We start from the raw sequence: 18,439 nt of genomic DNA on the forward strand, positions 1-18,439 counted from the left end.
TTACAAATCCTGCTCCAATCTGAAGCCTGTATAAAAAAAAAAAAAACTATTTTAATTCAGTGTTAGACAATCTTTATCATGACTTCACAAATACTTCTGATCAATTCCACTCACTTAATGTTTCTTTCTTGTTCATTTTTCCTTTTTATTTATTTGAAAAGGAAAACTTAATCAGCTCTATTTGATCTTTCAAATAATTTGTGAATATATAATTATTTGAATTTAGATTAAACTAGATTAAACTAGATATACAGGAAGTTGCATCATGGCCAAATGATGTAAATGTGTACTGTGGTTTTACTGCTCCCTGTAGGTTTATTATCACTCAGCTCAGCTCATGAGACAAAGATCTCCAGCTCTGAATAAGAGGGTAAAGAAGAGAATTCTGCTTTTTTTTTTTAAAACATACTAATTTAAATTGATCATTACTAGTAAGGTGAAAAGGAATCATTAACTTTTCTTTACTAAAATCTGCTCAGGCTCTATATGTGGTTCATTTTTTGGGAGAACTTTCAAGAGCACATTTGCTTGCTTCACATCCAGAACTGGAATAGCTTAAGGTGGAACTATTATGTGCATTTCAGGCTAATTTATTTTTTTTCAGAGACCAGAAGGGCTGGGATTGATCGAGTTATTGTTACAAATCGCTTTATTTACTTCAGACCAACCCTCTCCATAGGCTGTCAGAACAGCCTGTGGGCAAAACGAGTGGATTGAGCCTGTTCCGCATTAAGCCCCGCCTCCCGCCACTGCACTACATCGGGAGCATGCACCGCAACTGCTTTCGCCGTCATTGTAACGTCTCATAAACAGAAGGATTAGGCTAAAATGAGCTCAATAAAAAAAAAAACTACAATGTCAACACATAGCATACAGCCCTACATGTTGGAACCTGAATCAGACCCTGAAAACCAAGTGGAAACCAGCAACCCACAGCAACGAATGCAGCAGGATGTCTCTCTTTGGTAAACTCACCAGCCACCGAACAAATGGTCAACCCATTGACCTCATTAGCATTCCAGCCCCTCAAACAACTAAAAATAAAAAAATGCTTTTGCCCAAAATGGAGAAAAGATCTGATTTTCACAGTTATAAATTATTTCGAGCCTGGGGACCAATGATCTACTTAAACTACAAACTGCTTTTACACTAAACTCACTGCTTGTGAGTTTACTGTAAAAAGTTGTATGCAGTTCAAAGTACTGCACACTTTGAGTGGTGTTTTAAGAGATTTTCTACATTGAACAACAACAGAAGTAAACACATTTCATAGTGGAGACACAGCAATAATATTGGTAGTCGCTACTCCCCTAAATAGCTGTACTAAATAAAGAATTAGGTTTGTTGAGTAGAAAGATAAAAGTTATTTGATTCTGTATGAGACATTGCTTTTTCCCATCATATATCTACAACACTTTAATGCAGTTGTATAAATAATTAATACTACAAACATATCAGACGATCTCGGGCTCTGAATCACTTGTGCTTTCCTGTAAACTGCTTGCAGAACAAAACAAGAACATTCTATATTCAGCCTTACGCACTCAGGGCTCAGCTCAAAGTCGAAATTTAAAAGGCTGGTATTCATTCAGAAATGTGAATGCCAGAAAGCCAAATCCTCCTATTTCCCACATAAACAACACATTCATCAACATGGCAGCTGCTCTGCCAATTGAACTACCCTGCTGTTCTCACCAACTCACCTGCCCTGCAGTGAGCGTGCATAACAGGGCCAGCTTTCCTTGTACTCAGCCTCTTTCTCCTCCTTCTCAGATCTCACGTGGCGGCTCTGCCCGAAGCCTCTTTTCCATGGAGGTTTGCAGTCCCGATTTTGAGGACGGTACCTGACAGAGACACCATCCAGTTTAAGCAAAGTAAGTGTGTAAGTGTGTCTGCTTTTGTTTAGGTGTGATTGAGTACGATATTGCTTTACCGAATCATCTCTAAAATGTCTTCAAGTAGGAACTCCTCCACTGGGAATGTCAAGCCAGGGATGTGGACCATCGGACAGTTATCTGAAAGGAGAAGGACAGGAATGAAACATGCCATCATTTCTGTTCCATAAAAACATGATATGTTATTTGAGGAGCTGCTTACCAAAGTATTTAGAAAACTTCTCTGCATTGAGCGTGGCACTCATCAAGATGATTTTAAGGTCATCTCGTAGTTTGAGTAAGTCCTTTACGATGATGAGCAAAACATCTGATTGAAGGTTTCTCTCGTGAATCTCATCCAACACCAGGTGACTGATACTAGACAACAATCTGACAACAATACAGGCTTTAGATTTAAGGCAGTAAAGTGTCGTCTGCTCTTAAAGTCTTTGTTTTTGCACATCAGTTACAGCTTTATTAGCTCTCAGCACAAAGAGGTTGCCACTTTCTCTTCTAAATACACCATTTACATTGTGAAAGTTGGCATATCAGAAGTGTCAAATAAATAAGTGACATAGCTGCAGTTTGCTGACTGTCAACTTGTTTGCTGAACGCTGTGTGATGTCAGACTTTTCTGAAAGACAACTTCAGTCCTGAAGTGTCTCTGTAGAATTGTGCCGAGTCTCAATGAAAATGAAGATTGACATCAAAGAGAAGTTTGTGTTCTTACATTGTCTGTGTGTGTGTTTTATTTATTTATTTTTTTAAATTTTTTAATTTATTTTCCAAAGACACTCAGAATGCAAAGAGGAGCATGGAGGGATGAGTCAACTGATGCTCTGTGAGTGCGCATGTCTTCATTTTTCTGCCTATGAGAATGGGGACCCATACTAATGAATCATCCACAGACAGCAGAGTCGAATGTGAATCAGGAAAGACAAAACACAGTGACACAAAGGAAGACAGAGTGAGCTGATTTAGTAAAGATTTGCAAATGCAAAAGCATGCTCTAGCTGATTTATTAACACACCGAGGATTGCATTTCTCAAAACAGGGCAAAATAATGCGTGCGATGTTTGCCTCTGATGAATACGACTATGGGTGTTTCTGTCAAAAGGCGCCAAATATTGGGTGGAGTAGATGCAAATAGATCAACACAGCAGCACATGCAATTTGATTCAAGAAATGGGAAACTGATTTCAGTCGCTGTTTTTGCATCTATATTTAGCACATCTGAAAGGCAGGTGTTAACTGCCACAACTTCACACACAAATGAAAGCAGTTGTAGCAGCGACGAGGAGGCGTAGACACTACGGAAGGCGACCATCACCAAGGCATACTGCCTATCCGGCATTGCAATCTTGGCACTTCTGGATGAGTTAAGGGCTAATTTGAAACTGGTCACAGGGAGGAGTCATGTCATACCTTGTATGACCAAATCCCTTGCAGCGTTGCATTTTCTTGCATCTGAATCATTCTAGCACACTGCTGCCATTAGTGCTGCCATCTTCCAGGGAACAGGTTTTCTACTGTGCTGTCACAAGTGCTGAATGCTATGTTAAGCATTATGGGCAGATGCATTCCATTCCCAGGCACTTGTGTCACTTTAAATGACACCAAGCATGGCTTTTATGTGGTAGCTGGCTTTCTCAAAGCTATTGGAGCTATAGAACTTTACCAATGTACAACTTGTGTGACTTAACATGGTAAATATGGAAATGTTTGGCTTTTGTAAAGGTTTATAATATTAGATTTTTGCCACGTAGAAATCATTCCACACATTATTGACTAACTTTTGGCATCCTGAAAAGCTGGTTCTGGTTTTTTGACTGCACTGGGGGAGCACTTCTGTGTAGTCCAGACAAGATTATCTGGATCGTTGTTTTTGTTGTATGTTACACATGCATAGAATGATGCCATGGAGGACAAGGGAGACGGGAAGACAATGACTACAACTATGGGCCCCGTGGGGGCAACAGCCCCCTGCTGCAGGATTGCAGACGCCCTTCACTCTGATTCAAAATCATTTTTCATGAGTGGGGAGGGCAATGCATCCATTTTTCATTCTTTAATTCAATAACAATCAACACACAAACAGCAATTTATGATTCAAAATGAGTTTATTCTAGTCAAACATTCACAGCCAGTAAAGGTTAATGGTTATTAAAGCTGACATTATTTATGCTTATTATCCCCTTTTTTTTTTTTGCCAATGTCAAATTTTAAACTTGGATGTTTCTTTTGTGCAGATTGCACATAATGGATTCAGAGCACACCTCACATTTTTCCAACCTGACTGCGGCACTACAGGGCAACCCGGCAGTGAAAACACTCACTATTGCCTCAACCGCATCTTCATTTTTCTTTTAAATAAGAAATTTTTTACTTTAATTCTTTGTCTTGTACCTTGCCACTTTGGATTTCTTTGTTGGAGCTCAGTAATATTTGTTATTTATCTTTTCCACTAATATTTTAATCTCCATCTATGGGGTTGAATTTGTATTTGCGACCGGCGCTCTCCTTCTAATCTCTCTCCATGGTGAAACTATAATGCACTTTAAATCCTCATTTAAATACTGCTGTCTGCACCTGTTATCAATTGCATGATCATTCTTTGTTTGTCACCTGCAAATCATAAACAAATAACACGTGCAATCTATTTGCGTACACATCCAATTTAGCACTCTTTATTAGGGATCTTAGTAAATCAGGCCCAACGGAGAAAACAAGCAGCGTTGAAAGGCAGGCAGAAGCTGATATCAAGGTGAGAAAACAAGAATGTGTTCAGACTCACGAATCTGAGCGAAGCCACTGAAGAATGATGCCTGTTGTACAGTATAGGATCGAACCTTGTCTCCGTGGTAACCGACTGTGAAACGTTAGGGGGAGAAAGAAAGCAAACAAGAAAAAATTACTTTACAAAAAAAAAAAAAAAGGAAAAAATTATTTGTCTGATAATTTGTTAGAATTTCTGTTTTCAGTTGGGGAAAAAAATCCCCAACCTTCCCTCAATGTCTCTATTTCCATTTTAGGAATCAACAAAGGTTTTTTCTGGGTTTTGGCTTGATGTTCAGCCTGAACTTAAAGGTACACATGAAGATAAGACTGATGTAGTTAGAAAATACTGCTTATATCAAAAATACCTACAATAAGACATGCTATGGATTAAAACATGTCATATTTCCATGTTAGGGATGGGCATTTTAAGGGATTTTTTAAGTTGACTAGTCAGGCCAATTAAAATCAATTAGTTTATTACTTGTGACATTCTCTGAAAGTGAACACAAATTACTGTATCCCCACAGGGAAAATGACAAACATGTGTAAAATGCTAATTATATAATGTATGTGCTCCACATACAAATTAGGTTTTATCTGTCTATTTTAAACTTTTGTCAGCCTTTATGGTACAATAGGTATATAAGAAGGGTAATCGGGGAGAGAAGCTGGGATTTCAACCAGCTCAATAATACTAATGGAATCATGCAACATCACAAGAGTTGATTATTGAATATGGTTTATCATTTTTAAGCCCTATCAATTCTTAACTTTGACTGGCCTGGGCTAAAATTTCCATTTAACACATTTCAACATCAATTTATGTGTAATAGTTACTGGTGAAATTTTACAGTAATCCAGTTAAGCAAGAATGAATTATTTTCCACCAGAAAGAACTATGTTTAAAAAGTTTATTCCCGAGGTTTTATGTTCTTGTGAGTTTTGGTTTTGCATAAGGTTAACACATTTCAAATATATTTGGTTATTAAATTAATCGAGCAATAAAAATTCTCAAACTTCTACCTACATCCCTTTTCCTGACATAAAAGGCATATTTACATCATTATAGGATGGCTACATGCTGGATGGCAACTTCACAATGGCATCTTGGTTTTCAGAATTCACTTGTTTTGTTGAAATAAATACACTAGAAATATAGAAATTATATATATATATATATATATATATATATATATATATATATATATTTATATATATATATATATATATATAAAATTTATATTGAGCCTTTGTCATTTAAATTCAAGATACGATCAATATCTCTGTTAATACCATTGTGAAAGCAACAACATATATCTGATATAAATAAGATAAGTCACTATAAAAACACAATCCAACACATGTTAATTGTAAAGGACTGAGTTTTGATATGTTTGAACGCTTGTCTCTTAATAAGCCTTAACAGGTAAAAATGCTGAAACATTTGGTCTGAACTGGTTTAGACTTCCTGTGAAAGTCAGATGAGATAGCATGAAATCTCCAAAGAGGTATTTAAATTCACAATTGTATTATATATTACCTTAGCAATTTATAAATAAGCAATGAAAGGTTTATACACCAAGTCATAGCAAGTTTAAATTTCTTTTATGCATTAAAAACAGCACAAACTTCCAAATGAACCTCGGCACACTGAACTTCAGTCAAGCCTTTGTTGTGTAATTGATGCAAGTGGTTTGATTTTGTTGCTTTGCTTTAGGAGCTTTGATTTATTGTAGAGGGAAAGAAAAACTTAAAGTAATTTTTTATGAAGTGCTGAATACAGGGGAGAATTACAAAATACTTCACAAAAACAATATGCAACAAAAACAATGTTAAAAATGTTAAAAATTACCAAAAAAAAAATGGAAAACAGAATTCCATTTCCTTGTGATACAAAGCACAATTTGAAATAACCTAGTAAAGGCCAATTTTGACACAGGTCAGAAGCCATTAAAGTGCTAAGGTGCCTCAGATAAAAAAAAAAGCTGCTGGACTTGTCTCATCTACTCTGCACAATACCCCCAACTGGTTTCTACACAGCAATACTATCCAGTAGCAATAACATCTCTCAGCTCTTTGATATTCAAGTGATCATTTGAATGTGGCAGGCAGAATAAGCAGGATAACCGGTGAGTAAGTAAAAGATGTAGGAACCATGTCAATCCATTACAGTGGCAAAACAGCAGTCATACAAATTTCAGCAATTTTTATATTCATGCAGGGAAAAGCTTATAATGGCCTACTGTCAAATACAAGGTGTTTTCACTGAGCTACAATGATTGTCATTGTCTTCCCCTTATGCTATCTGCATGGTACATTTTTCAAAATCCCCCCTTCCAAAGAAAACACCAAGATCAGTCAGCAGCCTACACAGTGAAGAGCTCTGGTTTTCTCCAGCACTGATTAGAGCATTGTATCTATGAACCAAGATAACATCCGCAGACATAAATTAGTCCAGAAAAGAAGAGAAGACGGCACCACGCAGGTTTGTTCGCAGCTTTTAATGGTGCAAACAGACCAATGTTTCTACACAACTGTGAGTTCATCAGGGATAAAGCGCGGTCTGTTTAAAGGCTGTGAATTCATTAGTGAGCCCCAGTCTCCTTTTGTCCTCTGGAGCTTTGTTGTCTTTAAGCTAAAACCTTTTTTTTTTTGGTCAGGTTTTAGCTTGAGGACTGCTAAAACCTTTGTCAAAAGACTTGCACATGGTCCTGTGTTTGTTCTCTGTTATATTCTGTCTAAGAACATTATGAATCCAATTAATTCTACTTTATATAATTGTCTGCATTATGCATATTAAAACAAACCTTCAACCGAACAGACATTTCGTTTAGTAACTCTGTGCGCTGACTGTAACCCACTGGTTCCTGCAATTAAAGCTTTGCCTTGCAAAGCCTACATTACACATGTTCTAGTCAATTGATGTTGGCTTTTAAGAGAAGCTGGACACCAACTGAGAAAAAAAGGAAACTAAAAACTGCAGAAATATCTAGTTTTTAAATGAGATGATCTGTGGGAAAAGCTAGTGCATCATTATAAGTTTAACAAAGCAGTTTTTACATATAACCACTAAAAGACCACCATTATCCACATTACAGTAACAGTGGGCAGCTACAACAAAGCTGCGGGAACGAATGTCTGATGCCTTTTTAAGTTGTCTGAAGACATTGCTCAAGTTTTTACACAGTGATTAATCGTACCACCAGTGACTTGAAGCATCTCAAAGAAAAAGGAAAAAAAAAAAAAAAAAAAAAAAAAAGAACCTCCAAAAACAGTGAAAGGAACGGAAAAGAGTCTTCAAACCGGCCTAGTACTTTATTTTCTACCCATTTTCTTGTTCTAAATCCCCTTCATTAGATTTCCTTCGGCACACTTGACTCATTTCTTTCCTCCTGTCTTACTTCACGCATTTCATTCTCTCACAAACTCTAGATTTTATTGTATATGGGTCCTTTCAGATAACAGCTACCTTTTATCTCCTGGAACTCTCACTTCACTTCAGGTAAAATGCCTGTCTCCACAGTTTTTCTTATTTTCTCACCAGTACCTTCTGCTATTCTTTGTACTATTATACTTGATATAATTTTTATTTTAGCCGTTTACCAAAACAATCTCAAGTGACAATTACGTAATAACCATGGTCTTGATTATCAGACAATAGATGACTGACATCTAGACTTATTGAAGAGTTACAGCTTGCTCCTATTCAATATGTAGAACTTTTTTATGAAGAGCATCAAATGTAACCGGAAAACCTGACACAACCAGGAATAAAATGTTCTGTTTCAATACAAAACAAATCCACAGCTAATAACTGAGTACAAAAGCAAAGAGCTGTTTTTTTTATTTTTTGCATACTTTGCCGGGTCTTTACCATAGCTGCCATCAGATGTTCACATGTGCACCTTCCTGTCTTTATTTCTCCATCTTAAACTAAACTGAGATTAGGGAATTTATTTGGTCATTGCAGAATATTGCTATTTTTTATCTTATTTGAAAAAAAGTCCATTGCTGGTTTTGCAGTATGTTTTGGGTCAATGTTCATGTGTACTGAAAATCACTGTCCAATGTGCTTTGCTGCATTTGTCTGTAATTTGAATGTATTCGGGTAAGGAAAAATAAAAGGAATAGATTAAAAATAAAAAAGTACGTCTGCAACAAAGTACATTTCAAATAAAACAAACGAAAATTTTTTTTAAAAACATCCTCTGATTCCAAAATCAGATTAGGTCTCCATAGGTCAGACCAACGTAACCTAAACTGCACCTAAATTACTGTGTACACAGACAAATGCCAAGAAGTACATCTCTCAACTTTACCTAAAGTTTAGTCTATCTTAACAGGACAAAACTAGCAGACATCACCGTCTTTAGGAAAGGGGGAGAAATGAAAGAGCCTCTATATTCGTTCCAACAGTTTTCCAACCAGAACAACTCTGACTCTGCTGTGCCTTTTCTTTTGCTCCTTCACACACTAAACCAATTTGTGAGAGTTAATTGAATAAAGAGCAAACCAAGAAACCAGTACTTCCATTTCATGGATCAGCAGTTGTTTGACTTTCTTACCTCTGCAGGCGGATTTGGTAACCACAGGAATTTCCATTTCCAACACTTTCTGCCCTCTCTGCTGCTACACGCTCTGCAACCTGAGAGGAGGCAATTATATACACAAGCATTTAAGAGCGCAGGTAGTAATGTAAAAAAAAAAAAAAAAAGACTAAATATTACATGATCAATGCTGAAAATGGCAATAGCACAACACCACACATATTAGCATCCATATTTCATGTCAGCAGTGCAACGACATGTAATCCAAGATAACCTACAGAGATGGCACTGATGCGACGAGGCTGCGTGCAGACCACTCGACACATGGAGCCTATGCCTCGATTGATATGGTCATCGAGGATGAATTGGGTGACTTGAGTGGTCTTTCCACACCCGGTCTCCCCACTCACCACTAAGACACGGTTGGAGTTGATTAGCTCCACCAGATCCTGTTGAAGGAATGGTGGAAACAGTGTGAGGAAAAGAAACAATTAAAACAGGACAGTAAATAAGATTATAAATAATAACCATCTTAATATGAACAACAGACAAATCAGTTTGAAATAAAATTATTTAAGTTACTCTGTGAGGAAAGTATTAGATGAAAAACTTGCCTCTTTTTTTCCATAGGAAGGTAGTTTTTCCCTAAATTTCTGAAATTAAAGACAGAAAACTATTAAACCAATCTGATCAACTTTAGTTCCGTCTTCAATAAGAGCATGAGACTGTATTAGACTATGTCTTAGACTGTATCTTACTATACATTGCTCACTTCCGCTGAAACCAAATAATTATTTATTCTGCACAATGGTTTGGCAGTAATGTAGCAACAACTCAAAAATTAATAATACTAGATTAATCTGGTCATGGAGTGATTTTTATTTTATTTGTAATATTTTGGCCATGTCACAGCAGTCTGTATTTAAAAAAAATACTACCACTACTTCATCTTCATCTTCCTGCCGCTTATCCGGGGTCGGGTCGCGGGGGCAGCAGCCTAAGCAGGGAAGCCCAGACTTCCCTCTCCCCAGCCACATTTGCCAACTCTGCGGGGGGATCCTGAGGCGTTCCCAGGCCAGCCGAGAGATGTAATCCCTCCAGCGTGTCCTGGGTCTTCCCCGGGGTCTCCTCCCAGAGGGATGCCTGGAACACCTCACCAGGGAGGCATCCAGGAGGCATCCTGACCAGATGCCCGAGCCACCTCAACTGGTGGCAGCTCTACTCTGAGCCCCTCCCGGATGACCGAGCTCCTCACCCTATCTCTAAGGGAGAGCCCGGCCACCCTGCAGAGGAAACTCATTTCAGCCGCCTGTATACGAGATCTCGTTCTTTCGGTCACAACCCACAGCTCATGACCATAGGTGAGGGTAGGAACGTAGATCGACTGGTAAATCGAGAGCTTCGCCTTCTGGCTCAGCTCCTTCTTCACCACAACAGACCGGCGCAGAGCCCGCATTACTGCAGACGCCGCATCGATCCCGCACTCCATCCTTCCCTCATTCGTGAACAAGACCCTGAGATATTTAAACTCCTCCACTTGAGGCAGGACCTCAGTCCCGACCCGGAGAGGGCAATCCACCTATTTCAGCTGAGGACCATGGTCTCAGATTTGGAGGTGCTGATTCTCATCCCAGCCGCTTCACACTCGGCCGCGAATCGCTCAAGCGAGAGCTGGAGATCACGACCAGATGAAGCCAATAGGACCACATCATCTGCAAAAAGCAGGGACCCAATCCTGAGGCCACCAAGTCGGATCCCCTCAACACCTCAGCTGCGCCTAGAAATTCTGTCCATATCAGTTATGAACAGAATCGGTGATAAAGGGCAACCTTGGCGGAGTCCAACCCGGAAACAAATCCCACAGGAGCCCCCGGGGGACACGGTCGAATGCCTTCTCCAGGTCCACAAAGCACATGTAGACTGGTTGGGCAAACTCCCATGCCCCTCTCCAGGACCCCAAAGAGGGTATAGAGCTGGTCCACTGTTCCACGACCAGGACGGAAACCTCACTGTTCCTCCTCAATCCGAGATTCGACTATCCGGCGGACCCTCCTCTCCAGGACCCCTGAATAGACCTTCCCAGGGAGGCTGAGGAGTGTGATTCCCCTGTAATTGGAACACACCCTCCGGTCCCCCTTCTTAAAAAGGGGGACCACCACCCCAGTCTGCCAATCCAGCGGCACTGTCCCCGATGTCCATGCGATGCTGCAAAAGTGTGTCAGCCAGGACAGCCCCACAGCATCCAGAGCCTTAAGGAACTCCAGGCGGATCTCATGAACCGCAACGTGCAGGCACCAAGCTGGGGGCTTATGAGAATGCCCACACCTGCTCGGAGCCTCTCCAGAATGGAAGAAAATCCAGCCCCTCTCGAGGGTACTGGTTCCAGAGCCCAAGCCATGCGTCGAGGTGAGTCCAACTATATCTAGCCGGAACCGCTCAACCTCGCGCACAAGCCCAGGCTCCTTCCCCACCAGAGAGGTGACATTCCACGTCCCCAGAGCCAGCTTCTGCAGCCGGGGATCGGACCGCCAGGGTCCCCGCCCCTTGCTGCCGCCCAGCTCACATTGCACCCGACCCCTACGGCTCCTCCCGCAGATGGTGAGCCCACGGGAGGTGGGGCCCATGTAACCCTTTCGGGCTGAGCCCGACCGGGCCCAATGGGTAAGGGCCCGGCCACCAGATGCTCGCTCTCGTACCCCACCTCCAGGCCTGGCTCCAGAGGGGGGTCCCGGTAACCCGCGTCCGGGCAAGGGAACATTTCTGCCCGGGTTTGTGTTCATCATAGGGGTCTGTGAGCCCTAATTGTTATCTCAAAACCCAGAACCAAATATAACTAATATTTACACTTCAGCAACCTTTTTTTCAACTATACATAGATGATACAACAAAGAGTACACGCTATTCAATTTTCATAATAATTAAAATACTCACCAACATTTCTTTATACTTTAAATCAGACTTTTTGCTTTCCAAATCTCTTTTCAAGGAAGCATCCAGTGACCCATCTCTGACTACTTCCTGAAATAAGAACTCCAGATCCTTATCTCTCCTCATGAGTTTCTCTTTCTCAGTGTGTTCCTGATCATCATCCCAGCTGTCTGGAGGCTCATCTTTAACATTTGCTATGGAGCAGTCCCTAAACAAACACATCAAATGACATAAATGTCAATAAAATAGTATTCTGGTGCAGAATTAAATAGAAAGATATATTTTTCAGGCATATTCTGTGTTTTTAGCCACATGGAAAATTACCGTTGTGATGTGCGACTTGCTTTCATCTGGCCTGGAGTAACCTCTTCTTCCTCATCCTCAGATTTGGCCTCAACCTTGTGTTTATCCTCTTCAGGCATATCCCCATCAAAGTAACTGAGAACCATTAATATGTTAGATTGAGTCACAATGGCACCAGTTTAAGCAGGAAAAAATAACCAACACTTTTTTTTTTTGCTATCTACAATTCTTCTAAGTTAGCATTAAAAGTGCAAAAGCTATAGAAGCTATTCTCACCAATGACCACCACTATGGCCAGATTTGCTCCAGTTGTCAGATGTTGAGGCCCTTGTATTATTGCTGTCTCTCCTTGGTACAGACTGATCACTCTGGACAGAGTTGAGTAGCTTAGTAATGTGCTGCTCTCTGGCCTCGTCCATTTGGACCACTGCTCGCTGGACGCACAAACATAAAGCAACATTAATCACCTTGCAGACACCAACTAGCACCTTCCATTTCTGAAACTGTGAAATCTGCACATCCATGCGCTTGTTCTACACTGCATTGTATAATAGCAGCTGTGCACTGTACACACTGAGACAAAGATTGTTGAATACTTGAGAAGGTTACATGCAGTTTTGTACTTTTGTCAAGAAATTATTATCTCATCTTGGGTGATGTCAATTTGCTTAAAACAAGGAAACCCTATGTAAAATCATTTCAATATGTACAGAACTAAAAACTGAACAGGAGAGTGGGATGACAGGTGAATTTATACACCTGAAGTTTTTATTTTTCACAAGTTTCCAAACATTCATCATAGTTTAACAACTAGCAGTTCCACAGAAACATCTGCAGGCAAGGCTGGATCATCCAATGGGCATTATGGGCATAGGCCCGGGGCCCACGCCCACTTGGGGCCCATGTAGGGCAAACGCCATCATTTTGGACATAAAACAAAATGAACATAAAAGCCAGATAGTTACACCACAGTTTATGGTGTATTGCTACTGGTACCATTGGCTGAGAGATGTTATAAATACCGATCTCCGGTCAGCTTGTTTCCTCCTCACAGCGCCGTATCGTGCGTACCACAGACCAATTTCACGGCCTCGCAGGTGTGGAGGAGGACGGTCCCTCTGACCTCCTCCATCTCGATCCCTGTCAAAGTCGGAACTGCTACCTCTCGAACCTCCTCCTCTGTCCCATCTCTCTCTGCTGTCATCCCTGTGTCCGCGACCTCCTCTCCTGCCTCGTCTTCCACCTCCACCGCCATATCCATAACTCATACTGCCGGGCACTGACAAGCACCAAAATCAGACGTTGTCAGAAAAATATAACGCTGTTAATGCACGTGCGATTGGATGTTTTTTTGTTAACGCTACTTAGCAACAAGCTTGCTGGATAGATTTGTAAATTCTAACCTTCGACTCCAAAAGAAAAAGCAAAACAAAAAGCGCACCGACAAAAACCGGGTAGCTTCCAGATGACTATTTGATAAACACTAGTGTAAATTAGATTCGTGCCCTTAAACAGCAAATAAATAATAACAAAGTACTGCTGGTAGAAAAGTTCACGTTTGCTAGGTTCGCTTCGGTATGTCGCATAATGATTACGTATGCATTGTCTGCAGCTGGATAATGACGTAACCCTCTGGGATTGGTTGTTGATTCAGAGAGCAAAACGTTTTCAAAAGCAAGGCAGCGCGTGCGTCTCCTGGAGAAACTGAGATGAATTAGGTTAATGTAACAGTAAGAAGGACTTTTACACAATACACAGAAGAAACGAATGTAGAAATTAAATAGAAAGTCTGTGTATAAAGATGAGCTCTAATTTAAGAATTAGCACACTGGAATTTGATAAATTCACTTAATTGAATGATGAGTGTCTTCATCTTTCAGTGAGAATAGTAAAGCAAGAGAATAGTAAAGCAAATTCTCATATATATATACATACATAAATATATATATATATATATATATATATATATATATATATATATATATATATATATATATATATGTGTGTGTGTGTGTGTGTGTGTGTGTGTATATATATATATATATATATATATATATATATATATATATATATATATATATATATATATATATATACATATATATATATATATATATATATATATATATATATATATATATATATATATATATATATATATATATATATATACTGGTTGTATGTCTCTTTTGTGTAAGTGAAGTCCTGTGATGGATTGGGAACTCTAGGACACACCTTGTTTCTCACCTGGTAGCTTGTTTGTGCTCCAGCCCTCACACAACTCTGAATAGAAAACTGGGAATGGAAAATGAATAAATTAAACTGTACTAATGTTGAGGAAAAAAAAAACCTCTTTAAAGAAAGCCTCAGGCCAAACCAAATACTGGGAAGACAGAAATCTGCCTCAGCCAGCAAGATAGAGACCCAAACAGACAGCTTAAAGCTTTTAAAACAAACCATCCTCACAGGGCAACTGTTACACAGACCAGTTAAGGTACTATAGCACGAGAGAAAAGCAGATGTACAACTGAAGGGCCTTTACTGAAAAAAGCACAGTTTAAGACAGGTTGTGGAAATAGCCAAAAGAACTGAGGAAATGAAGCGCTGCTTTGGCTGTGTCCATTCAGCAAGTAGCTTGGAGCCAAGCTATGAAGGGCTTTTATCTGAAAGACAGCCAGACTCCGAACAGCAGGCTCCAGGGAGGAAGATGTTAAATTATAAAGGTCAAACGTGGGTTTGCAGAAAAGACTTTTGCATGCTGAACATTGGAGTAAAAAATGGCCAGTATCCTGATAGATATTCTTCAGTGCTTTAGACTACAGCACCTATTTGTTCTTTTCAAAACCCGATGGATACACTGTCTCAAGGAAATTATGAATGCTTCAGTTTAATGATAGTGTGCTATACAGTAAGTAGAATAGAAACAGCCTCTATCTTTTCAAGCAGAGCTGGAAGATCATAATATGAGAGTGACTTCTATTAAACCAAAAGATCTGGCCTTTGACGGCATTCATTGAGTTGAAGTCAAAGGATTAAAAGAAACGTAGCTATTAGTTTTTCTATTGAATGGTTGGTTGGAATGGTGGGTTAATTGGTATAGCTGTCAAGCCAGCGTACTGGTGCAATTACACTTACTGTAGTTCTGCACTGTAAAAGTAATTGACTAAAAAATAGTTAAAAATAAGAATGAAAAATATATGCAAACTAATTGCCTCAATTTCTTTTACTTCCATAATTTAGGACACATTCACATCATCTTTTCTGATTCACAGGGAAGATGTGAAAGAATTTTGAGAAAAAACTCTGATAGAAATCTGATCAACCCAGACCACTAAGATCTGATGCAGCTCCATATTTTTTTTTGCCTCTGGTTGAGAGTGAAGCAGGGTTTCACCAAGTCTAGCGCCCTGTCCTTATGTGAATACACTTTTTATTGCAATTATCTCAAAATGGTTTTAGTCTGTATCTTACAACTCTTATGAACTTGATAAAAAACATTTGAGCATAAACTAAAAGACATGCTTCACAAAATCCTGGTTTTCTTTTCAACGTGATGATTTCAGGTACATCTTATATAAAGTAATAGATGGAATGTCTGTTGTTTCACAATTTCCAGGTGTACTATGATATACAATTATACTGGCAAGTACAACAGAGCTCGGCTTAAAACCTATCAACTTTGTTGCAATATTCAAGTTTAAGACCCTCCTTAAAACGCTATGAAAAAAAATTGAAAACAATCTGAGATTGACCTCTACCAAATGGCTCATTTCTACCCATTTTGTGAAAAATACTTAAAAAATTTTTTTTAAAAAAAGCAAATATCAGCGAATCTAACACCTTTTCCTGCCATTATTGGAGACGTTTTGTGACTGACATGAAGCACAGGCTGTTTACTCTTCTCAGTGAGCAGCAGCAGGTGCTGCCGTAGGCCTCTTCCATTCACAAGAACACACAAAAAGTCCTCATGCACATTCAGGTCCAAGCTGGAGTAAGAGTAGTAGGACATGTTTACCTCTGCTTCATAACCAGAATGAACGTGAAATTCACAAAGATGCCGCTGTCCCCTCGTGCATGCTCAGGATGGATGTCAGACAAATACATGAGGATCTGTCCCCAAGACATACCTTAAAAGATCACCCCTCTCATTTAATTTGCATTCTGAGCCATTTTTATATTCCAGTATTTACTTTAAAATTTTGTCAGTTCCATTCCTCCATACAGTTTCTGTGTTATGAGAAAGACCTTTTCATGCTTTAGCTTCAAAACTAAGCAAAATCTGGTCACTGAATCTACCAGTGTCTGTTGGATGTCTGATAACAGCTTTCCCATCTTTCAGTCAGCAAAACCTGGAGTTCATGCACAGAAGAGTAAAAATGTAGTTTTTTTTTAACTAGAATCCCGAAGGTGCTCAGTGGCATATAAGCCTGCAAATGTTATTGTAAGAATTGGATTTTTTTTCCTGGACAAAATTTCCTTTCAGCAGGAAACTGGTTTTTGCTTTCATTATTGCATGGTGATGATTTGTACTGATGCTACGGATATATCTCTAAAGCTGCTATTGTAAATGAATGGATGATTATCCTGCTGAATGATCCACTTAGACTCATTCATTAATTTATTGATTTACTAAGGTGGCTGGCTTTCATTGACAAAATTATTGTTTCTTTCACAGTCAGTGTTGACTTAAACACCACTGAAAGAAATGCAGATTCTGAATATTTCTGTCTCCATCTTTTGCAAGTCTTGCACCATGTTTGATACATGACCTCTGAGGCTCTATCACATCTCCAAAAACCTGCTTTATTATTCTTTGAGCTTTTAACATCCTGGAGTGAGTGTGCATTGTAAGTCTTATTGATCTCTGAAGAGATTCCTGCTGTAGCTTCTTGCTTTTCTTTTATGACTGCTTTCTAAAAATCTGTTCTGATTGTTAAAAAACAGCCTGCACACCAGGTGGTCTTTTGAAAAGTCACTAATTTTTGCATCAAACAGAATGAAGAGAGAATAAAAAGTTGATGGTTGAGTAAAATAACAGAAAAAAAACCAATGGCAAATTGGACAAAGATGGACGTCACTGTGAAACGTAATTAGGTTATTTGATTAAAAAAAGTTTAAAAAGAGGACATTTTACGAAGGCTGAAAGTGTAAAATCTTGAAATTACTTTTGTTTGTGGAATTTAGTTTTTTCCATTGTTGTGAATTTTATCTTATTGTGCAAGAACCTTTACTTAAGTGTTTTTCCAACGTTTTTTGAGCCAATGTGTGTCGGTATCATTAAAAACATCACAAGGCAAAAATGAAAAAAAAAACAAAAAAAACAAAAAAACAAAGAGAAACTCTGTAGACTATAATTATATAAAGTCATTATTGTTAAAGTTTTTTGAAAAGGAATTCAAAATGAACAAAGTAAAAGGTATTTTATGATCTTTCTTATTTCTACTCACTCAGTGTGAAACCTTAGTCTGTTTAAATGAACACAGAGGTGTTTTTTAGACCAATTAGGCGAAATTGGAAAATTTTTCATAGCACAGTTGATGATCTCTCAAGACAACACAAGTGTGATGTGGCACAGTGGTTGAAAACACTGCTTTACACCATATATGCTGTAACAAGATAAACTATTAATTTTTCTTGGCAGCAAGGGCATCAGATTTCCAGCTGGAAAGGACTCCAAAGTATTTGCTCTTCATGTTGAAGATGGATAAAAACCAGCAGACGTCAGTAATGTTAATGCAATGCAGAAACTGGGGATGTTTCAATGTTATATTTAGGAGTTAACATTGCAAACTGTTAAGAAAACTGCAATTTTAGACTTTTTATTGACCCCAAGAAAGAAAAAAGTTATTGACTTCATGAACACTTTTATGTCAAATATATGTCCCCATGGGTTGCATTTATGAGATGAAGTTTGAATTAGTCATATATCCATCCAACTTCATCACATCACATTTACACTGAGAGAAACAAACAACTTTTTAGGTTCCTTTCTGCTACACACTAACAAAT

General features: G+C 38.9%; 1 protein-coding gene across 1 annotated transcript in view; it reads right to left on the reverse strand.

The window, feature by feature from the left end:
- dhx36 (DEAH (Asp-Glu-Ala-His) box polypeptide 36) overlaps nucleotides 1-13,999 on the reverse strand; it is a 32,229-nt gene extending 18,230 nt beyond the window's left edge. The window contains exons 1-11 of the mRNA XM_079245788.1: nucleotides 13,453-13,999; nucleotides 12,707-12,864; nucleotides 12,452-12,565; nucleotides 12,131-12,335; nucleotides 9,814-9,852; nucleotides 9,478-9,648; nucleotides 9,218-9,297; nucleotides 4,669-4,743; nucleotides 2,098-2,264; nucleotides 1,934-2,015; nucleotides 1,704-1,844 (exon numbers count right to left, since the gene is read on the reverse strand). Coding sequence (XP_079101914.1) covers nucleotides 1,704-1,844; nucleotides 1,934-2,015; nucleotides 2,098-2,264; nucleotides 4,669-4,743; nucleotides 9,218-9,297; nucleotides 9,478-9,648; nucleotides 9,814-9,852; nucleotides 12,131-12,335; nucleotides 12,452-12,565; nucleotides 12,707-12,864; nucleotides 13,453-13,698 — 1,478 coding nt within the window. The 5' untranslated portion in view covers nucleotides 13,699-13,999. The remainder of the gene's footprint in view (nucleotides 1-1,703; nucleotides 1,845-1,933; nucleotides 2,016-2,097; nucleotides 2,265-4,668; nucleotides 4,744-9,217; nucleotides 9,298-9,477; nucleotides 9,649-9,813; nucleotides 9,853-12,130; nucleotides 12,336-12,451; nucleotides 12,566-12,706; nucleotides 12,865-13,452) is intronic.
- Between the last annotated feature and the right edge of the window lie 4,440 nt (nucleotides 14,000-18,439).

The sequence above is a fragment of the Telmatherina bonti genome, assembly GCF_933228915.1.
Source record: "Telmatherina bonti genome assembly, chromosome: 9".
NCBI classification, from domain to species: Eukaryota; Metazoa; Chordata; class Actinopteri; order Atheriniformes; family Telmatherinidae; genus Telmatherina; species Telmatherina bonti.